This window comes from Gnatocerus cornutus, chromosome 6 (genome assembly GCF_029298725.1).
Source record: "Gnatocerus cornutus isolate USDA-ARS CGAHR chromosome 6, icGnaCorn1.1, whole genome shotgun sequence".
Classification (NCBI taxonomy): Eukaryota; Metazoa; Arthropoda; class Insecta; order Coleoptera; family Tenebrionidae; genus Gnatocerus; species Gnatocerus cornutus.
This window is the reverse complement of record NC_142238.1, coordinates 4,529,443-4,552,695: the sequence shown is the minus strand read 5'-3', so window position 1 is coordinate 4,552,695 and position 23,253 is coordinate 4,529,443. Positions and strand designations below refer to the sequence as shown.

General features: G+C 32.5%; 3 protein-coding genes across 3 annotated transcripts; all 3 read left to right on the top strand.

Moving 5' to 3' along the window:
- Nucleotides 1–7,843: 7,843 nt before the first annotated feature.
- On the top strand, nt 7,844–13,406 carry CCHa1 (neuropeptide CCHamide 1). Its single transcript, XM_088039189.1, has 5 exons — nt 7,844–8,019; nt 12,518–12,553; nt 12,614–12,767; nt 12,970–13,084; nt 13,141–13,406. The coding sequence occupies exons 1-5, from the start codon at nt 7,932–7,934 to the stop codon at nt 13,177–13,179; spliced, it is 432 nt and encodes a 143-aa protein (XP_087895315.1). The 5' UTR covers nt 7,844–7,931; the 3' UTR covers nt 13,180–13,406.
- A 2,260-nt stretch (nt 13,407–15,666) lies between these two features.
- Nucleotides 15,667–20,157, top strand: LOC148172256 (chorion peroxidase-like). The gene is made up of 10 exons (XM_088039176.1): nt 15,667–16,152; nt 16,200–16,376; nt 16,421–16,617; nt 16,666–16,858; nt 16,904–17,252; nt 19,185–19,338; nt 19,389–19,547; nt 19,593–19,797; nt 19,922–20,036; nt 20,091–20,157. The coding sequence occupies exons 1-10, from the start codon at nt 15,705–15,707 to the stop codon at nt 20,155–20,157; spliced, it is 2,064 nt and encodes a 687-aa protein (XP_087895302.1). The 5' UTR covers nt 15,667–15,704.
- Nucleotides 20,158–22,185: 2,028 nt separating this feature from the next.
- LOC148172255 (uncharacterized) lies at nt 22,186–22,723 on the top strand. Its single transcript, XM_088039732.1, has 3 exons — nt 22,186–22,264; nt 22,307–22,485; nt 22,532–22,723. Exons 1-3 carry the CDS (start codon nt 22,186–22,188, stop codon nt 22,721–22,723), a joined length of 450 nt encoding a protein of 149 aa, XP_087895858.1.
- The last annotated feature ends 530 nt before the right edge of the window (nt 22,724–23,253 follow it).

Here is a 23,253-nt window from a genome sequence, read left to right as displayed (position 1 = left end):
TTTTGTAACAAACCTATGTATTATTATTAATATTATTAAAGCCCAATCATTACTTTAATAATAATCGCTCAAGTCTTTGTAAAAGCCGTTAAGAAATAATATTACGAGTACAATATAACTTGGCAAGTTGGGTTAAATTTAATATAAATTAGGATCTGACGGCAATTTAATTTTAAGCATGGCTTATTAATTTGTTCTAAAATCGGATAGGGTTCAGGTCAAAAACAGTCTTCGAAAGTGTTATCGAATCTTTTAGAATTTACAATTTAAAGAATACCGAATTCTGCCACAAAATATTCAGACAAAACTATGAAGAATACCTATGTGTAAGGTGGAAAAGCGTTTGAAAATTGTCTGCCTAAGGGCAGGTTGGCACCCCTTGGTTATCATTATTTCCTCAAAGTAATTAACTTTGCAAGCGGTAGTTCATTTAAGCTACATAGGAGACAAACTAATGAAACAGCACCATTTTACCGTACATTATTAGGTAAATTCTTCAATCAATATTGAAATGTAGACTAAAATTTACATAAATTTAGTATTTTCAATCCCTTAAAGTTCTGAAAATATGTTGAACAAGTAGTTAAAATCTTATTTATTGTTGACTACAATCTCTCTGTACGTTTAAACATTGTGAGTTTTGTAAACACTGTCGACTTCATTTAGAAATTAAGTTTGCCGTTTGCCAAATAAAAACAGCAAGAAAATGCAAACGACATAGCTCCATTCCCGAAAATAAAAATAAGTGGACGCATCTGCAATAAAATCTAATTGGCGAATTTCAATTCTTACATAATCCCGCCATAACTTTCGAGGAACCGAGCTGACATTATTAAATTTTTCACGCGATAATCGCCGTGAATGTAAAACTTTTTTTTAATGTTTACCTGCGGTTTTTAGCCCGACATCATGACTTTATGACTTCATAAATTAACATTTAGTTTACATTCTTCCTACACCTTTTTGTAAGCACGTATTTATTTAAATAAAAGCTTTTATAAGGCGTCCGCGAAAAAAGCTGTTTGATGAGTCAACAGATATGTCAAGGGATTTGGGCTGCTCCAAATGCATCAAACAAAATTACAAAATTATATTGAGAAAAAGAGTGTTTACTTTACAGTTCGTCTCCGACAGTTTGCACCCGACAATTCGTCCCCAATACAATTTGCGCCCAGTTTAATTCGTCCCGATGTGATCTTAGATAAAACATTACAAAATGTTAAATATATGTTTAAATGAATTAACACCTGCATTACAAAGACTGTCATTAAAATGTAAATTTTCCGCATTTGTCACACAAACGTTTCATTTGTGGAGTTTCAACAAAAATGAAGCTCTTAGTTTTTAACCCTGTTTGTCTTTGTCTCAGTAAAAAGTCACATAAATGTAGTAAATTTGAAATATATAGGAGTTTGCAGTTTACAGTTTCTCATCATATCTTTGTCGTTTGAAAACAAATTTTAATAAAATTTAAAATGCTGATTATTGAATACGTCGGCGTAATTGGACGTTAATTAAATATTTTAACGTTAAAAATGCAATTTTAGGGGTCGATTTCAAGTGTGACTTGCCTTACTACAAATCCCATTTGCAACATAGCAACGCCAATCACATTGCTCATACCTTGGCAACGGTTGCAAATTTGCGTTAACGCAGTGACTTGAAATCGACCCGAAAGTCACCTTTTTAATGGGTAAATTTATTCAAAATGTTTGCTATCACATTACGTATAAAAAATTACACCCATTTACCAAAAAATGGCTGGATCCTTTTTGCCGTTTAAGAGAATGAGTCGATTTACCTGTTAAAATAGCTATTTGTGTACCAAGGCCAAAAAGTGGTTCTTTTTTGGCCGAGCCTTTTTTAATGAAAGAAGAAAGAAGGCGAGGGCAAAATGTCACTTTTTGGCCATGTTACACACAAGATTTTTTAGGCGACATCATTAAATTTACAAGTTAATTAATTTTTATTTATGAGTTATTGATTTAATCAATTATAACAACTGAATAATTGTAAATATTTATGAATCCTTCAGAAAAGTTCATATTTTCCTTATTTACATTTGCAGTTTCAGCACGTGTAGCTTCACAATTTGTATGAATTAGGTTTAATGTGTTTTTGAATGTTGTTGCAGGAGCACTGCTAAACATGTTCATTTTCAATAATTCAACACGTCTTTGTTGCACTTTACAGCTGTTTGTCGATCTGATTTTACCCAAATAATTATAAAATTGAGGGTAATATCGGTATCTTGACGTAATATGCAAAACTATGGATAGATGGCGCCACCATAGATCGGCCGAAAATGTTTGCGGCCAGAAAAGACTCACTTTTAGGCGGCTTTTAAGGCCTAAAAATTTCATTTTCAGTTTAAGTCGCCTAAAAAAGTATTTTTTTTAAAACGATTTATAGTAATGATATCTTTGAAATAACAAATTAAAGCGTTGATTTTGTGCAACCTTAATGATTTTGCTTTTTGACAAGTTTGAATTTCTACACGTTCTAATTGTTTATGTGTCATTGCATTGCATTGATTTCTAAAAGATCCAAATAACAAATCAAAATAGAGCCGAAAAGAACTCTCTGTGGGTTGAATAATTTAGATCAGTGAATGGTAAATTGTAAAATTTCAGCCAGAATACAAGTTGGTATCTCTGTTAATTTTTGGCATATTAGGTTGAATTTTGATAAAATCGTTTTTTTTAGGGATATTTACATGCAATTTGCAACTTTGCAAAATCCATGATGATACTAAATACAGCAGATATAGCAAATTCAAACTATTAGGATTTTTTGAATAAAGCTATTATCTTGTAATTTACTTCGCGTATCTCTAAAAGTTAGGTATTAATTATAATAGGTTAAGGAATTTGGAAACTCGACATTCGTTGGCGTTTTTGGATCACTAATTACGCTAAAAGTGTCCTAAAATAAACAATTACTACTCAATGGCAGTATAGATAATACATATTAAAAGGCGTCAACCCAATCATAATAAAAACACAGTCAAAGTAATTAAATACTGCATCTAAACAACGCTTTCAATGGTATTTAAAAGGACCGGCAAAGTTTGTTGATCCTCCATAGTGGAAGGTTGCACACTTTACAGGCGCTAGTACCCGCACTCCATAATCCAAAAATGTATTCTAAAACATCTTTGCCATAATCAGACCCTGGGAACATCGAGTAAAAAAATTGATGTTGAACTCAATTTCAACAAGAGCAAAATTACATCGATCTCCAATACATCGGAGAAAACATCGATTTTGAAAAATAGTAAATAAAAAATTCAATGTAGCATAGTATATTGTAAAAAACAAAAATAAATAAAGTTCTTAACAAAGCACAAAATAATAAAGAAATTCGAGAAAAACAAAAATCAATAAAAACTTAGTAATAAACAAAATAATAAGTAAATAAACAAAACAAATAAATTCGAGATTAATAAGAATAAACAAAATTCAAAAATATAACTCCTTAAATTAAGTTCCAGTCTACTATTTAGACCGCAGTACAAGTAAATCACACTTTGCTTTGGTTCTATACGTTGACAACCAATCAAACAAAATATCCCCAAAATCAAGAGTGTAAAATAAAATACATACATCGAAACCGCAATCATCGATTTTTAATGATACATTGAAAATAAAAATATATGTATTAAAAATCGATGTTTTTTTGGCGAAATCGATGTAAAAGTCTCAGATTTACGAGTAACCTCAAATGAGAAGTGTCAAAAACCACTAATGTTTTTCAAAATTGCCCTTGCTTTCATAGCCAGAGACAATTTTGTAGCTTTTCTTCTTTTTCTTAAAAACTGGACCTGCTCGACGATTTATTTTCAGCGTTGCCGTTTTATACAGGGCTAGTCATGAAAAGATTACTTCTGAAAATGATTTTTTTGTAACCCAAAATACTAATTTCTTGAGTCACTTGATACAACTCGAATCAGAAATGAAATGCTGAATCCACGATTGCTTAGGCTTTGACAGTGTCACTTTGACAATTACGGAAAAGGAGGTTACGTGAGTGTCCATAGACAAACTAGTTCAGTTTCGATGGGAATATCTTTACGATAAAGGTCTGCAGCAGCCACAGCATTTTTTGGAATTCTCCGTAAATGAGAATCATGTCAGTTTTCTCATCTTCTTAACTCAACCTAACATATCATGCTTGTTAAGGAGAAAAATTATTTGTCGAGCACTTACAGCTTCGGTATAGGACAGATTAATAGAGGTACTAATGAACTAATGCGGCTCTAATGGAGCGGAATTAAGAATAAAGACGAAATTTAAATACATAATGTCAAAGTGACATTGACCAACCCAAAGCAATCGTGGATTCAGCATTTTATTTCAATTTCTAGTAGTATCGAGTAGTACAGGATATTAGTATTTTGGGTTGCGGAAATATAATTTTCAGAAGTAATCTTCTCTTGACTAGCCCTGTATGATGAGAGTAATTTTAAATGATTTCAGTTTTAAATCAAGTTTTATGTCTTCAGTTATGTTGGTTTTAAATTTCATTAAAATCCGTTTACTAACAAAGATATTGGGCCCAAAAATCTTTGGTGGGCCACCTGTTGACAGGATAAACCCGAATAAAGTGCAAAGATTTTATCCACAATGTCAGGCAGGACAGTTTGAAATGGTGGTTAAATTTCGCGTTCTAAAACTTCATCGTTTCCAAGAATTTTTTTTGCAGAAATTGCCACTGAATTAATGGGATAGGTAAGTCAGTTGCACTGGTAATGTCAGTCCAAACCACCGAACATGTTAGGAATAAAACGCTAAGAAACAAATGGCAAAACATTTCTTTATCAACATTTGACTTTTTTTGACAACATTTGAACATTTTTTGTGATGACTTCAGGTAACTTCTCATTATTTTGTTTTAATTCAAATTTACAAACAAATTGAGATAAACATTAACTCTTTTGAGGGCCTCATTTATTTTAACCAAATTAATTCTCCCTAATACCCAATTTTTGAAATGTTTCCTGTCTTTAAAACCAAGAATTAAGCGAAAGTTAAATAAATCCGATAAGAGCGTGGTTTTTTGCAGTTCTTTGGGAAACTGTTAAATTCAGTGTCATAAGCGTCGAATAACGAATAATCCGAGTTTCGCCCCTTTTGAATTTTGATTATTTTTGCGGAATCATTCATTATCTACAGCGATGTCTGATGTTGCAGTTGAAATCTTTCTACTTTATTCGGGTTTACTCTTTATTTTAAGAAGAACATTTAATGATCAGATGCATGAAACATTTTGTTGGCTTAAGTTGTTAAGTTGAAAAGTCCATTTTTGAACAAAATGCGTTTTCAATTTTATAAAAAGGATAACAGAAAGGTACAGCATTGGATCCTTTTATGTGTTATTGTTTCAGAATTAAGAAACATTCTATTTTTATTCCCCAAATTTTCAAATCCCAGATTTGACGACAAATATGTAAAAAATTAAAATTTTTCGATTTCGGTTAAAAAAATTCAGAATGGACTTAGCAACTTAACTTTAGTTAGTTTACTGCAATTAGGTACAGTAAAATGAATACTGGTTGTTTAATTTAAACTATTAATGACCAAAAAGAAATTTTGAAATTAAAGATGATTTTGAAGGTGTCCATATTTGTTGCCAGTCTCTGTGCGGATAATAAATCATGAAAAACGGATTATGTGGCCGCAAATACATTCAGTTGGTCTAGATAATTACAGTACAGCAAAGCTTTTAAGGACCAATTTGCAGGGGACGATTTGACCGGACATAAAAAATTCTCGCGAAAATTTGACTTTTTTTGTGTATATTGTCAAGAATTTTTTCAGCAATTTTCTATAAGATTCCAATGAAAAGATACTCTTTTTGTAAAGATTTTCTCAGGAATTTTCAGTCGGAAATAACAGATTCGCGCATCCACCATTTTTGGCCATTTAAGAGAAAAGCATTTTTTTAGATCTGTGAATTATTATAAGATTTTAATTTTTCTGTGTTTAGACAGAAAAATATAAGTACAAAAAAAGTACACGTTTCGTGAATTCAAAGAATGCTAAAGAAATTTTTCGAGAATTATTTCTAGGACAATTTCTATTTCAATTTTTTTTCTCGTACATGTGTAACATAACTATTATTTGCCTTTAAATATAAAAAATTAAAGTCCATCCACGTCGTTTTTTATTGAGGCATGCGAAATAAATGAAACAGAAAAATGCGTTGTGTTCATTCAATAAAATAAAGACAAATATGACGAAATTAAACGGCCGATTTATACGTTTGAGCGACAAAACTGCATTTTACATTCATCCATACCGGTAGCTCGAGGTTAGTCGGCTACGTCAATGTGTCTGAATTATGTAAACGAGAGAGATATGTGACAAGACTCGATAAAATACGTTCAGACTGAAAAGCGAAAAATCATTTTCTATAGATCGTTGAGCTTTGCAATCGACCGACAATAACATGAATTTCAGCGGGCATTTTTTCCACTTTTTCATGGAACCTACATTAGCTGCAATAAATTTATTCAAGCGAATACAAACGGACATTCATTTGTGCGTAATTGAAGGTTTTGCAATTTTAAATTCTTCAGTTTCAAAGTTTGGCTCGGATTTATTTCATATTCTCCGCTTTCTGACTATTTGTATAGACTTTAGACTTGATTTATTTAGTGCCGACTTATTTCTAAGGGCTGATAAATATTATAGTCTTAGCAGTAGAACAAGTCTTAATGCAAATTTATTTCTTCTATTAAATTTATGTGTTTTCCGGATAAACCAGTGAGTTAGGCAACTTTAGTAGATAACAAATTAAATAGACAAGGAGCTTTTAACGATAGTAAATTTAAATACACCTTGTTTCTTCTCTTCTTTTAGACCTAAATATGAAAATGGAAAAAATGTTCAGTGGGAAATTATGATCACATTAAAACCACTAGATATTAAAAACATCCACAAAAGGGTCGATATTAAAATAATTAGTTTAAAAATTTCTTTTTAATTCGTGCCCACACTGCACCTTCCGGGTAATTGAAAACTTTCAACTTTCCCAAATTCCGTTTTTCTTCATGTTAATTTCACGCGTCGTTCGCAGGAAAATAAAACATCAAAATGTCAATACAACTAGGATTTATACATATTTCCACCTTTTTTGTTAAAATGATTGTATTGAAGGAGTCTATAAATCTTTTAGTTGCTAACCAAAACGTACGAGCTTCTAGGGAAAATCTCACTAGAGATTCGCTAAAAGTTAAATGTGTTTTTCCATATTTTTAGATAATATAATTAAATCCTTTCAGTACAAATGTGTCTCTAAATGGTACCGAAATTTGACAAAAGCTTTTACTCTAAAATTGTTTCTGTCTAAAAGAACAAAGTATGTTCGGTGATTTTAAATTAAATTTAACAGCGTGAATTAAAATGTAAAAAAGCCGCAAATCGTAAAGCGAATGAAAGTCGTATAATCAATATGATTTCGTAGTGAAAAAGGACGTGGAATGTCTAAATATCCGTTATCTTGAATCGAAAAAACAAAGATGTTTTTAATTTTTCAACCCTCAGTCAGCTCGTAAAGTTGCACCCTTTCTATTCCACCCCGATCTTAAGACAAACGTGATCAAACCCGAGCATGTAAAAACACATAAAAATAATTGAGCGAGGTGAAGAAATCATATTTACGATAAACAAACAGCAATAGAATCAGATTAAAATTTGATGGGTGGTTAAGTGAGAGAATCACGTCCTGTACAAAAATCAAAAGTACTCAACTTCATAGGTGGAGGCAGCATAATCGTTGGCGGTAGGCGGACCAAATCTTCGCTATAAAAGGGATGGTGCCATGGCAAGCCTTCAGAGTTTACGATTCCTGTTGCGCTTGCAGATCAACAAACGCAACAAGTAACGAATAGTTTTGTTCTTTCGTTTGGTCTTTCGTTTTTGTAAACAATGGCGACGGTGATATCACCTTTACCTGTCAAACTTGCCAAAATCACGGTGATTGTGATTTTTTTGTGTTTCGCGGAATGCGCTGCTGGTGAGTAATTTCAAATTTATTCAACTCTTTTTAGAACTTTTGTTAGTTTATTTTCGTCTATAAATACTTTCGATTATGTTTTAATTGATTCCTCCTACTTTTATCTGTCAAGATCATAGTTGAAAGCTATCAATTTCCAGTTCTCACACCTTTTGTACACAGTTATGTCAACAAATTCTTCTAATTCATTACCAGAATTAACTCATCACTCAAATGAACGTATTTTCCGAATCAGTAATTAATATATTGCGAAATGCTCAATTTTGTTGATTTTTAACCAATTTCAACGATTAAAACCTGAATTTCAGCATAGCAAACATAATTATTTTTTTAATGCGAGATGCAGGGTGGAAGGTTAAATTGAAACACCCCAAAAATTAAAAATTAACCCTTGCTTCAATATTGTTGAGTAAGTTCTTAAGTCCAGTTTAACAATGACTCTTCAGGGATCTTGGAGAATGAAGAGAATATAATAGGATAAGATAAACATGTGTGTTCTCGTTTATGCCCAGTGTTTATCATTTAGCATAAAGTGGGTAGCATTCGGTATTTATCTAGTGCTAAATTCAACAAAGGAATTGTTTTATACAGGGTGTTTTAAGACAGGGTAATTAAATAAATAAACATCAGATATGTTAATCTTTTCTGAAGATCCACCCTTTTCTTAATGTCGAAATGGAGAATGATTAAACTCAGATTAAAACCCAGAAAAATGCACTGAGCGCTGTGCACTTGGGGTTATTGTGTTCTTCCTCAAAAATAAGGTAATCCAAAATAATTCCAGAAAATTCCAAGTAATTCTAGTATATCCATAAGGTGCCATGCGAATACACAAGACATCTTTTCGATCTTTGACAAATAAATACCTAAGGGTAAAAATAAAATTATACTTAGTGGTGAAAAAAAATTAATTTCTCATACAGGGTAATTTTTAAAAAACGGCAGGCGTTGTAGAATTTTGGTTTATAAACCGATTTCAAAAATTAAAAAAACAAATTAATTAGTTTTTAATTTACTATAAACTGATGATTTTAGAATTTTTCTAAATGTCTTTGTTGTTTTTATCAATTTTGGCAACGATTTTTTTATGTTATTGAAACTAATATAATTATAACAATATGTTCTACAGATAGCCACAATCTATCTTCTTCTACACGTCGGCAAAAATTTAGAAAAATCCCCCATTTTTGAAGAAATAGAATTTATTTGTATTTCATTTTTTATTTTCTTTAAAATAAATTTATAATTTGACAATAAGTATGACTCAAATTATCACAAAGCTCTTTTATACAGGGTGATTTTTAAAAAACGGCAGGCGTTGTTTAGAATTTTTATTTATGAACCGATTTAAAAAATAGTTTTTCCTATAAATTGATGAATTTAGAATTTTTCTAAATGTCTTAGTATCTTTTGGGCGATATTCAACTTTCTTATTTTAAATTGGCACGCATATTTTTTTGCATAATTTGGAAGATAATAATTTTTTTGATTTAAAAATGTGTAATATTTTCTACTTTTACAAAAAATAATTATCAAAAATAAAAAAATAGGCAATTAAAGTTAATAAAATCTAGGTGCATGGTGTCAATTGTGCAATGAACAAAACGGAATGGCGTTTCAACAGTATTTTAATTAAATTAGGTAGATGTTTTTTCTGATTTGTAATTATTATTCTCTTTTGTTATTAATAATTTTAAAAGAGATTGCCAATCCTTTCTGTTATTTGCTGCTTTTTGACATTACAATAACGGTATTGTGTTATTTGACAGCATGCCCCTAAATTTTATTAACTTTTATTGCCTACATTTTTTCATTTTTAATATTTTTTGTAAAAGAACATACTACACATTTCTGAATCAAGAAAATTAATATCTTCCAAAAAAATATGGGTGCCAATTTAAAATAAAAAAGTTGAATATCGCCCAAAAGATTCTAAGACATTTAGAAAAATTCGAAAATCATCAGTTTATAGTAAATTAAAAACCATTCAATTTATTAAATATAATATATTAATTATACAGAGTGACCACCTAAGACTTTCGAGCCCCATAATATCTTTGTTATTTGTGACCGGATTTTAATAAAAATTTAAAACGAAAATTATTGAATACGTGAAGCTTTATTTTATGTCTTATTTAAATCAATAATTTAATTTTATTTTAATTTATCTTTTCTATTATATTGGAATTGAAATCCGTTCACAAATAACGAAGATATTGGGATCAAAAGTTTTAGGTGAAACACCCTGTACTATTGGCGACACGAAATTTTACCGATTTTTCGTTGCCATAATTTTTTCTCTCAATTTCCGCAATGTAAATCAGGGTTTCTTTTTGATTTTTTTTAAATTACTAAATAATACTAAACTTCATTTTTCCTACATAGAATTTTCCGATTTACAAAAGAGAAGCTTAAAATCAGCAGTTTCCAAAGGCATAAGCTAAATATTTTTGACAAATGTGACAGTTCTTGTTAAACATGTCGCAGAAATTGCAGAGTTGCATTCATTTTAAACTTGACGCCTACAAAAAATCTAAAAGAAAAAAAATTACGTCACAATTTTTTCTTAGTGCCGACTCTTTAGTGACTTTCCAAAAATTGTTTAGTGTAAATCTGGTTATACAAAATTTGTTATAATTGGTGACATTTTGCAGTGACATGTTTGAGTTTCAATTCAATTACAGCAGGTTTACTTGAAATTTATTTTCGATCTGAATTTTGAACACAACACAAATAATTTTTGCCTTAATTTAAAATTTTTGAGACATTTCTGCCAACTACATAGGAATAAATCTCTAGAAAATTGTAGTACCAAGTGAGCACAAAAAATAACTGAAGCGACATCTACATCTGCTAAAATTTGAGTAAAAAGAAAAACTAATTCCATTAAATCACAAGATAAATCCAACAATTAGTGGATACATGTCAATTTTGATTAATAGATGGCTCTACAACCAAATGTCAAGTTTTTTAGTAATCGCAAAATTTTAATTTTATTTATTCCTGCTCTTCCAAACCTTAAAATTAAATTTGATTAAGGCGGATTGTGCTTAAAAGACTTCTTAATCTGAGAATTATTTTTAGAATTCTTTATGGGATTGGTAAAAAATTGAAGTTAAAAATGTAAAATTTTAAATTTCCCGCTCGAAATTTCGAAGGTTGTGTCACGGGAAAATACATGTAACGTCGTGTTATGCCTAAACTACGAATACTAGGAGACTAGTTATAAATCTTCTTGGCCTAAACTAACATTTTTAATGCAAATATGCCTTTCTAAACAATTTTATGTTCTCGGTTTACTAAGAATTCGCTTTTCGATACCTTAAATGACCATAACTCAGTTATTTGTTGTCGTTCGTGAATTTTGAGCTCGGATTTAGAATCTGCGCAAAATTCTGCGTAAAATAAGGTCAAGTAACGCAAGTTTTCTCTAAAAATAAGTGAGTTATCGACGCCCTGAAGATTGACATAGTTTTAGTGGCGAATTTTTTTCAAATCTTTTGGAAAATCTAAGAACAAATTCTGGGACCTCTCTGGCGATTATTTGTTGACGTACTTTAAAAATTTGTCTGGTTTTGGATTCAGCGTGAAATTCTGCGTTAAATGAGCACAAATAACTTGAGTTTGCTTCACAAATTAACAAGACCTTGACCAAAATCTGTTTTTAAGGGATCTTTTTGGGGCGAAAATCACTTTGAATATTTTTGAGTTACGCATCTATCGAAAGAGCAGCTCAAATGACAGATCAGTAGGTCAAATAGTTTACGAGCAGCGACCAAAAAACAAAAAATTGAAAAAAAATTATTGAGTCAGATTTTTTTTTCACTAAAAACCGATCATTGAAGCGAGTTTTGAGTATTTTAGAGCGAATTTTAAATTAGAAAAACGCGAGTACAACATTTTTCTTAATCTGTTGTAGTTTCGAAATATCGAACATTAAAAATTCGAAAAATAAAAATCAAATTTCCGATACTCTAAACGGCCATAACTTGATTATTTGTTGTCGCACCGGAATTTTGAGCCAGGATTTGGAAATTGCGCGAAATTCTGCCTAAATTTTAAGCCCCAACAACGCAAGATTTTGAAATTTGAAATTTTGCTCTGGAATTAAAAATCTACATTTATTAGAACTTCATTTGAAGGTCCTTAAGAGCAACTCGGCACTCTCGGACGGATCAGAAAAAAGAAATCGAGATTTCATCTTCACATTCTTTAGATTTTTAAGTTCGAGGTCGTCAGAACAAAAAAAAAATTGTCACTACAACTTGTCTGCAAGAGCTTTAATTTAATTCCTAAACGCACATTTCCATTTCGCCACAAAGTGCCTAATGGTGCAATTTTCAATTCTTTGTAAAATTTGATTTAGCGAGTAAACTCCACTTTTTAATGATTCCAATCTCTTTGACACAGCCCCGAATTGAAACAATTTTTTCCATTCCACTTGTCATCCTGCTGTGGACAACCATAGCTTTAGGTAAATTGAATTTACTTTTTTCAGGCTCATGTCTCAGCTACGGCCATGCATGCTGGGGTGGTAAGATAATTAAAATTAAACCTTTCAATTAAAACTCTTGCTTGATTATCATTTTTCCAGCTCATGGTAAACGCAACAACAACGTTCCCAATCCCACGAACAAGGGATCTCAATGGTTTTTATCAAAATTGGTCCATAATCCCATAGATCTACCTTATATTAGTGAAAGAGATTCCGATCTGTTCGCAGGCCCTCAACTGGAGACTTTAAAAAGGTTGGCTATCTAATTATAGTTGGGTAAAATTTCTAAAACATGCTTTAATTTAAATTAGTTGAGGAAATTAAGGAGACTAGTTAGAGTAGTTGGTCAATTTTAAATCGATAGTGTGGTGTGTCAAAGAAAACCGCTTTAAGTTTAGGGTGTAATCAAACAACTTTAGCTCATCTGGCGGTACTTCAGGTGTTTATCATTTCAGCCAAGATGACTCCAGCAATCTACCGGGAGGTTATTTAAACGAAGAAAACATGTTGTTTGACGACATCTACTCAAACGAGCGGCAATTCAACAAGATGAAAATACCGAAATTGTTGGTCAGTTTTTACCACCACTTATCCTTTTGTTGTTTTACTCCAGTTTTGATTTTCAGGGAAGAATAGTCAAAAGGAACGCTCTGAGAAGGATTTAGGACTCGCTATCTTAACATTTTCTTAAAATTAATTGTGAACTGATTGTTAAACTTTTTTGTAAATAACTCGACCCCACTTCTTGTCAATAAGGGCTGGAATGACAAAATTTGGGGTTATCATTATGTTTCTGTGAGCCCTCTCTATTACTGTAAAGACTGTGGATTTTATTCATGTTAATATTATAGTGCCATGCTTGTTAATAAATTATTTATGTCTTACCGTTTAATTATTGGCTCTTTATGGCTCGGATTTGCGGTACGTTAGAGGTACAATTACGCCCTAGGGCATTAAGCTGTCAAAGCAACCTCACAACAAACAGCGACTGGCTACTCTTTGCCCGCCATATTCAAATTGCATTTAAACTTAATTATCATCAAACAGTCAAAGTCAAAAGGTTTTTTTTGTCCTTAATTCTCCGTTTTGAGCTTTGCAGTTCGCTCCACTGTGCGCGCGTGTTTTTTTTTGAGGTTATGTCGAATGGGTTATCCATGTTGGGAATTTTTCGTATTCTTTATCGTATAAATCTTTAGATTTTGTTGGCAATAAACTTTCAGTGGCTTTTGCAGCGTTTTCAACAATTTTTGATGGAATTTTACCTGCCATATTGATACGCTTTCAATAGTTGACATGACACTAGATTTTTTTAATAACAATAATAAAAATAATGCTAATAATATAGTGCCTAGTAATTAACGAATTAACTAATGATTTATAAATTATAAATCAACTGCAATAGTATTTTGTGGTTTCAATTATCGCAAATAAACAGTGTAGAAATCAGAAATTGTATACAGGGTGATTTTTAAAAAACGGCAGGCGTTGTAGAATTTTTATTTATGACCCAATTTCAAAAATTTTAAAAACAAATTAAATGATTTTTAATTTACTATAAACTGATAATTTTAGAATTTTTCAAAATGTCTTAGTATCTTTTGGGCGATATTCAACTTTCTTATTTTAAATTGGTACCTATATTTATTTTTTTTCATAATTTGAAAGATATTAATTTTATTGACTCAAAAATGTGTAGTATGTTCTACTTTTACAAAAAAAATTTTTAAAAAATTATCAAAAATGAAAAATTAAGCAATAAAAGTTAATAAAATCTAGCTGCGTCCTGTCAAATAACACAATACCATTATTGTAATGTCAAAAAGCAGCAGATAACAGAAAGGATTGGCAATCTTTTTTGAAATTATTGATAACACAAGACAATAATAATTACAAATCAGAAAAAACATCTACCTAATTTAATTAAAATACTGTTTTTTTTTCATTGCACACTTAGATTTTATTAACTTTATTTTTTTTCAATTTTGCAAATTTTTTTAAAAATATTTTTTGTAAAAGTAAAACATATTACACACTTCTGAATCAAGAAAATTAATATCTTCCAAATTATGCAAAAAAATATGGGTGCCAATTTAAAATAAGAAAGTTGATATTGCCTAAAAGATACTAAGACATTTAGAAAAATTCTAAATGGATCAGTTTATAGTAAATTAAAAACCATTAAATTTGTTTTTTTAATTTTTGAAATTGGTTCATAAATAAAAATTTTACAACGCCTGCCGTTTTTTAAAAATCACCCTGTATAAAGCCATTAGTAATTAAAATGATTGAATCTTTAAACTAACACAAAACGACATGTAAAGTATTTTTTATAAAGTCTTTATGTAGATTCAAGAACAGAAATTTAATATTTGTGTATAAATTATTTTTATCTGAAAAATCAAAATTTATTGGTAAGACATAAAACGTTGTATGTACCACGGGCATAACTTGATGTTTATGTATCTCGAACATAAACATCCATATTATGCCCTTAATACATAAATAACTATTATGTAAATCATTTGGGACTTTCGCAAATCCTTCCTTTATAAGAGTTTTAACAATTTCGAGATTCACAATTTTGTATTAATAAATTGCAAATTACAAAGTGAAATAAGAGTCTTCGCGACTATCAACAATTCTGCTACGTTCATGAAAAAAATGACCTCGTTAGGAAACTTTGCACTTTATACACAGTGGCTACATTTCACAACTGATAACAAGAGAACTGATTAAATAGGCAAAACACAGTGTATTTAGAGACACCTGTAGTTTGCCTATGAAATAAAAATTACAGAATAAACGATTTTAAAAGTGCTTCACTTCCGCCAATTAGTACAATTTTAGCGTGCGAAATGAGTGTACAAAAAATCCTGATAACTCTTTGCTTCCTCCTCGAGGTATTTTGTCATGAACAGCGTCACTTCTTCAACTCCACTCATTTAACAAAAAATGCAGAAACAGACCAACTCTGTGCAGCAAAATCGCATTGTGTCCAATTCGTGCAGTGTCCGGCCCACGTGCGTAAATCCGAAAACAAGAAATGTTTGACAACCAACGGACGCGAAGGCGTTTGTTGCTCTTCCGGTCAAAATCATACAGGTGATTCTAAAAATTTCTAACACAATAACATCCTTCTGTTTCAGCTTCTGATGACAAACACTTACATGGGCGTCATCACTCTCTTCGCATGAATGCGCGCACGATGGACCTCATCGCTAAACAGAGTGCTCAACAGATCAAACAGTTTAAAATGAAGGAATCTGTTTTGTTGGCCGATGGTTATTTCGTTTTTCCCGGATCGCCGAGTTACGATCATTTTAAAAATTTTAAGTTGCTCACTAAGAGTGATCTTTTCGAGGTGTTGGATCTCGCTTCTAGAGCCATGGAGATTGCGTTGGCGACAAGAGATTTCAAAAATCGTCAGGGGTTGGATAGGAGTGACATTGAGCTGGGGATGTTGGACCAAGACTTGAAAGCCACTCCACTGGGGACCGCTTGCGCTCCAGTTCCCGTGTGTCCAGGGGTTCCTGTAAGATATCGGAGGATCGATGGGGCGTGTAATAATCAATTGCATCCAGGTTGGGGGAGTGGGATGACGCCGTACTCCCGACTTCTCCCGCCGAGTTACAAAGACGGTGGGTGGGAATTGGGGGTGATTTTCTCTTCATTTTGGTGGTTGCAGGGATTTGGATTCCGAGGGAGTCTGAGGTGGATGGGGTCCCCCTTGTTAGCCCCAGGTTGATCAGCACAACGCTCATTGACGATAAAGACGTTTTCAACTATGATTACACCTTGATGGTCATGCAGTTTGGACAGTTCCTCTCCCATGACATCACCCAATCCATTGAAACTTCTTTTGGTACTCAACCCAACACTGGAATTTTTTCTCATTAAATTTTCCAGGAAACGGAAGCGCAATTTCGTGTTGTTCTTCGGACGGAAGAACAATGTACAGTCACGACGAACGTCACTACGCCTGCATGGCTATAGAAATCCCTCAAGACGATCCCTTCTACAGTCATTTCAACCAAAAGTGCATCAACTTTGTGCGCTCTGTTTTAGCACCCAGGCAAGACTGTACCTTAGGTTACGCCCAACAGGTACGAAATGATCGTACCAACAAAACTCGTCTTGATTCTGTATTTTAGATGAACAAAATAACGCATTTCATCGACGGCTCATCGATCTACGGCTCAACGCCCGAACAAACCGGCAAACTCCGCAGTTTCGACAAAGGAAAGTTACGCGTCTTCAGCGACTTCGGCAGATCCATGCTGCCACTATCAGAAGACCCCGATCAATGTCTCAGCAAGGCTCAAAATGCCGCTTGCTACATGTCAGGTACGATTCCAACAAAACTCGGCCAAAATTCAACGATTTTTTCAGGTGACAGCAGGACGAACCAGATGATCTCTTTAGTGGTCCTTCACACTGTTTTTCTAAGAGAACACAATCGCGTCGCCGCCGAACTTGCGAAACTGAACCCTCATTGGAGCGATGAACAGATTTTTCTAGAAGCTCGACACGTCGTGACGGCTGAGCTGCAGGTTGTAACGTATAAAGAGTTTTTACCAATTTTGATAGGAAACTCGGCCATGGAGGAGTTCGGTTTGGCGTTGTCGCAAGGAACGGAGTATTCTTACGATTATGATGGTTCAGTGGAGCCGTCAGCTACCAACGAATTTGCTTCTGCGGCGTTTCGGTTTGGTCATTCTACTGTGGGGAGTTTACTGAAGTGAGTAGGAAAGAAAATGCTTATCTTTTTCTCCAAACCTCACAAAAAGTCACTATTTTTTAGTCGTTTTTAGACAGTTAAGTTGGCAATTTTGCCTTCGTCACTTTTCATGCGATTTGTGATACTCATTTGCGGCAAGAAAATCACCTTTTGAATATCTAGGCAGTCAAACGTGACATTTCAAATAGTTGGTTTTATTTTGCAAGTTGGCATCGCTGCATAAATGTCAATTGTGTCAATTTGTGTGCCGATTTGGAGGCCAATGACCTTCGAAATTAAGCAAAGACACCACAGAAATTTGCTGAAACACATTTGAATTTAAATTAATCTACAATCATTTGATTTGAATGGGGTGCTACCAACCTATTTCCCAGCTGATGAAATTCCCCTAAATGGGGAAATGACGTTTCAAATTCAAACCAAAAGTCAAAATAAATTACTATTAATAATTGTCGGCGCACAAAATTTCGTGTTTGACACGGCTAGAAAATATTATAGAAATGCTCGGAAATTGAATTTTCTAGCCTAGTGAAACAAATCACTATTTTCTCCAAACGTCACAAAAAGTCACGATTTTTTAGTCGTTTTTAGACAGTAAAGTTGGGAATTTTGTTATAAGTAATGAAAAGCGCCCGTTGACATGGAAACAGTTTTACGGCCTAGGCAGAAAATAGTATATTAAAGAACGTGTTTTATAATGGCCATTATAAAACATTATAAAACAAGTCCTTTACACTATTTTTTCGAATTTGCATCCTTTTTTTAATAAAAAATTTAAATTTTCCAATTCGAATAGTTTTCGATTGGTAATGGTTTTGTAACCACGACTTGCCACTTGATTTTCACATTTAATTTAAAATTTGACATTTATTGAGTTTCACTGTCACTGAATTTTAACCTTACCTCACTCACAACCGGTATTCAGATCTATTATATTTAGGTGCATATATTGTTTGCCGCAAAGAACACGCAGCAATTTATTAAACACGAATCGTAAATGGTGAAATTGACCAAGAAGTTGACAGGTAACAGCCAGACTAATTAGTTCTGCCAACTCTTTAAAAACAAAATTTCTTACTTTGAGTTTTCTTATATTAAAAAAAATAATAGATAGCTATAGTTTGTACAGTCAGAGATTGAATGAGCAAAAAGTCACTAAATTTACGCGCGAAATTTAAATTAACCAAATAAGCCCAGTTATTGTCAACCCTGTCAACTCAGTTCGCGTAGGAATTTAGTGTTTTTAAGTGTATTTTGTTGCATAATTTGCTGCCAACCTATATGTCAACTGTCAAAATCTCCCAATCTCTCACCGGATATAATAAAGTGCAGCCCATTCTGCTCAGTCGACTCTCCTGTGTAAATTTTCGAAAATATGTGGGTGTAAAGCAGGCTTTCAATTCCTAAGGGAGAAAATTAGGGGGAAATTGAATGTATAGTTAGTACAGTGAGAGATTGAATGATCGAAAAGTCACTAAATCTACGCACGAAATTTAAAATAACAAAATAAGCCCACTTACTGTCAACCCTGTCAACTTAGTTCGCGTAGGAATTTAGTGTTTTTAAGTGTATTTTGTTGCATAATTTGCTGTCAACCTATATGTCAACTGTCAAAATCTCCCAATCTCTCGCCGGATAAACTATATAAACGACTCCAAATTGAGTACTCTACTCTATTAAAGCGGCAAATTCGAAGTACTCTTTGTGACGGTTACTATTTGAGACTTACGTTTTGGATGGCACTTGCACGATCTTAACTTTGAAACTCTTTGAAACCAATATTTTTTACAGTAAATGTCATCAATGACAACTACATGCATAGCCATCCATGTTTTTGACGCTACGCTTCACCTCGCTACTGCAATTTAATTGCTCGACAAAAAGTACCACTTTTCTGCCGTATAACAAAATCTACTATTTTTATTTAAACAGGATATTTGGGAAAGAGAGGATGGACGAGATGATATTTATTCCCGAGACTATGTTTCAACCGAATCGGATCAGGAAATTCTTCTTCATTGATCAACTTTTGAGCACTTTAACGACGGAGCCGATTCAGGAAGTCGACAATAACTTGGCGGAAGCTGTAAGATTATTAACAAACAATTATTTTAATATAATAATTATTTTTTTTAGTTAACTAGGTATATGTTTCGGGCTGGAAACGCTTTTGGTATAGATTTAGCAGCATTGAATATACAGCGAGGGAGAGATCATGGACTTAGACCTTACAATGACTACAGGCAGCTTGTTGGGCTTCCCAGAATTAAAACTTTTGAAGAACTTAGTGTGGAAGTAGGTTATAATTTGAAGAGAAACTTTATTTTTCGGATATTTTAGCTTGCTCCAAAATTGAAAACTGTCTACTCCTCCGTCAATGACATTGATTTATGGATTGGAGGATTATTAGAAGAAAAAACTCCCGACAGTATCGTCGGATTCACGTTTAGAGACATAATTGCGGATCAGTTTTACAGATTAAAAAAGGGAGACAGATACTTTTTCGAGAATAATCCTAGTGTAAATCCAGGATATTTCACTCCAGGTAAATCGTAATTACTCCACTAGAAAGTCAAATATCAAGTCTTAATTTAAGATTAACGAACTTTTCCTAACTAGCAATGCAAATTGAAATATTAATAACAATTTCTTACATTATATATTTGCAGAACAACTTCAAGAACTCCGTAAAGCGTCTATGTCTCGTTTAATATGCGATAACAGCGATGGAAGTCTTTTGGCGCGCCAAGCTCCAAATGCCTTTAAAAAACCGGGTGTTAGAGGGTAAGTTTTTGTGTAAAGTAGTTAACAAGTTGTGATTTGCACATTTTTTTACAGAAATGAGTTTGCTGACTGCAGCGGTGTGGATATTCCTCGGATAAATCTAGAATTCTGGCGTGATTGAGATCTTTCTAGTGTGACTATGAAAACTAATAAAGTCATGAAATTTTTAAACCTGTTGATTTTATTTTCTAAATTTGAAGCTAAATGTCGATTTTATCTATAAAAAAGCGGTGTTTGAGATTGTGATCGCAAAGTCGAGATTGAAATGCATAAAATAATCAAGTTTTGTATAGATTCAACGGATAAATCGAAAGAAATCGGCTGAAATGTGCTTGAAATCAGAAAATTCGTCGAAAAATTAACTAAATTTGATGCTAAATGTCGATTTTAACCATAAAATAAACGGTGTTTGAAATTGTGATCGCAATGTCGAGATTCAAATGCATAAATTAATAAAGTTTTGCATAGAGTCAACGGATAAATCAAAAGAAATCGGCTAAAATGTGCTTGAAATCAGTAAAATTCGTCGAAAAATTAACTAAATTTGATGCTAAATGACGATTTTTTCAAATAAAAAGCGGCATTTGAGGCTGTTTGCACAAATTAGAAATCAAAATGCATAAAATAGTGAAGTTTAAGAAAGATTCAATGGTTAAATCTAGTGAAATCGGCTAAAATTGTTTGAAGTCTTTGCAATTCCTTAAAAAATCGACTAAATTTGATGCTAAATGTCGATTTTAGCTATGAAAAAGCGGTGTTTGAGATTCTGATTGCAAAGTCGAAAATGAAATACATAAAATAGTAAAGTTTTGCAAAGATTCAACGGATAAATCTAAAGAAATCGGGCTGAAATGTGATTGAAATCAGCAAAATTCGTCGAAAAATTAACTAAATTTGATGCTAAATGTCGATTTTATCCATAAAATAAACGGTGTTTGAAATTGTGATCGCAAAGTCGAGATTTAAATATAAAATAATAAAGTTTTGCATAGAGTCAACGGATAAATCAAAAGAAATCGGCTAAGATGTGCTTGAAATCAACAAAATTCGTCGAAAAATTAACTAAATTTGATGCTAAATGACGATTTTTTCAAATACAAAGCAGCATTTGAGGCTGTTTGCACAAATTAGAAATCAAAATGCATAAAATAGTGAAGTTTAAGAAAGATTCAATGGTTAAATCTAGTGAAATCGGCTAAAATTGTTTGAAGTCTTTGCAATTCCTTAAAAAATCGACTAAATTTGATGCTAAATGTCGATATTCTCTATAAATAAGCGGTATTTGTGGCTGTTTTCGCAAATTAGAGATCAAAATACATAAAATAGTAAAGTTTAAGAAAGATTCAAGTGTTAAATCTAGAGAAATCGGCCAAAATTGTTTGAAATTTTTGAAAATCCTTAAAAAATTGACTAAATTTGATGCTAAATGTCGATTTTATCTACAAAAACGCGGTGTTTGAGATTGTAATCGCAAAGTCGAGGTTGAAATGCATAAAATAATCAAGTTTTGCAAAGATTCAACGGATAAATCTAAAGAAATCGGGCTGAAATATGCTTGAAATCAGCAAAATTTGTCGAAAAATTAACTAAATTTGATGCTAAATGACGATTTTTTCAAATAAAAAGCGGCATTTGAGGCTGTTTGCACAAATTAGAAATCAAAATGCATAAAATAGTGAAGTTTAAGAAAGATTTAATGGTTAAATCTAGTGAAATCGGCTAAAATTGTTTGAAATCTTTGAAATTCCTTAAAAAATCGACTAAATTTGATGTTAAATGTCGATTTTATCTATAAAAAGCGGTGTTTGAGATTGTGATCGCTAAGTCGAGATTGAAATGCATAAAATAATAAAGTTTTGGAAAGATGCAACGGGTAAATCGGAGAGAAATCGGCTGGAATGTGCTTAAAATCAGCAAAATTCGTCGAAAAATTAACTAAAGATGCTAAATGTCGATTTTATGTATAAAAAAGCGGTGTTTAAGATTCTGGCGTGATTGAGATTTTTCTAGTGTGACTTTAAAAACTAATAATGTCATGAAAGTTTTAAACCTGTATTTTCTATTTTCCGCACTTTATTAAAATTTTCAAAAATTGCTTCAACGTTTGATTGACATTTCTGTAGTGTCACATCAAAATTTCCCAGTAAAAATGAGCTCCGACTTAACCGAACAATTCTATTACAATTTAATGCTAGCCAAGGCTTTAGTGCAATTAATGCCAGCAAACGGTACGTCCTCACTCTTAAATTCCCCCTAAACTTCTTTCATAGATCGCCAGTACGTTAGAATTTGGTTTGATGTCCTCGCTGACTTGAAAGACACCGAAGAAGACATGAACATCCGCAACGAGTATATCTGGTTCATTCTCTTAATGCTCCAAAACAACAAAATCGAGGATTTCTTCAAAGAGTTACCTCCAAGGAAAATTCTACCATTGAAAAAAGCAATTGTGAGAATAAAACCGGCTCTTTTGCTAGATTTTCTTTGTGTTTCAGCCCCAGAAGGTTCTTGACGACGTGCTGATAAAAAGCGAACAAAACATGTCGTGGTTAGACACTGTTACTGATGAAGAAAAAGAGAGCAACTTGGAGAAGAAGAAGGTGCCGCCGGAAAATTTTTTGGAGCGGCAGCCGTGTCCTAAAGATGGTGTGATTTGCTACTTTGGGACTTTCAGCGCCGAGCCCTGATATCACAGAATTAACTAATTCGTTAAATAAATAATTATTGTTATTCAACACCAGAATAAAAATAAACATTTATTCAATATTTTGATTAATTTATCATCTCAGATTTAGGTGGAAAATCGTTTTGTAACATAAAACCGCTTAGTTATGTAGTATATTCGGTGAGAGATTGGGAGATTTCGACAGTTGACATATAGGTTGGCAGCAAATTATGCTACAAAATACACTAAAAACACTAAATTCCTATGCAAAATTTGTGGACAGGGTTGTCAGTAACTGGGGTTATTTTGTTATTTTAAATTTCGCGCATATGGTCACACTTTTTATTGCGTAGATTTAGTGACTTTTCTGTCATTCAAACTCTCACTGTACGAACTATACTCTTCATTTATTTTGAATACCGCATTTCAAGGTCATAATTTGTGAAAATTGTGGAGCTTTACGTCAAACTTGAGAGGATTTATGTATTGAATTGAATCACAAACGGGTCTTTGGGTGTTCAAGTATTCGTTTATGTTCAATCTAATGCATAA

What these genes read in the sequence shown, in the direction of transcription:
- CCHa1 (XM_088039189.1), top strand. Translation starts at nt 7,932, where the DNA reads ATGGCGACGGTGATATCACCTTTACCTGTCAAACTTGCCAAAATCACG. An exon ending in TTTCGCGGAATGCGCTGCTG is followed by an intron (nt 8,020 to 12,517) that starts GTGAGTAATTTC and finishes TACTTTTTTCAG; the next exon opens with GCTCATGTCTCAGCTACGGC. An exon ending in CGGCCATGCATGCTGGGGTG is followed by an intron (nt 12,554 to 12,613) that starts GTAAGATAATTA and finishes TCATTTTTCCAG; the next exon opens with CTCATGGTAAACGCAACAAC.
- LOC148172255 (XM_088039732.1), top strand. Translation starts at nt 22,186, where the DNA reads ATGAGCTCCGACTTAACCGAACAATTCTATTACAATTTAATGCTAGCC. An exon ending in GCAATTAATGCCAGCAAACG is followed by an intron (nt 22,265 to 22,306) that starts GTACGTCCTCAC and finishes CTTCTTTCATAG; the next exon opens with ATCGCCAGTACGTTAGAATT. An exon ending in TACCATTGAAAAAAGCAATT is followed by an intron (nt 22,486 to 22,531) that starts GTGAGAATAAAA and finishes TTTGTGTTTCAG; the next exon opens with CCCCAGAAGGTTCTTGACGA.
- LOC148172256 (XM_088039176.1), top strand. Translation starts at nt 15,705, where the DNA reads ATGAATGCGCGCACGATGGACCTCATCGCTAAACAGAGTGCTCAACAG. An exon ending in CCTTAGGTTACGCCCAACAG is followed by an intron (nt 16,618 to 16,665) that starts GTACGAAATGAT and finishes TCTGTATTTTAG; the next exon opens with ATGAACAAAATAACGCATTT. An exon ending in AAAAAACCGGGTGTTAGAGG is followed by an intron (nt 20,037 to 20,090) that starts GTAAGTTTTTGT and finishes ATTTTTTTACAG; the next exon opens with AAATGAGTTTGCTGACTGCA.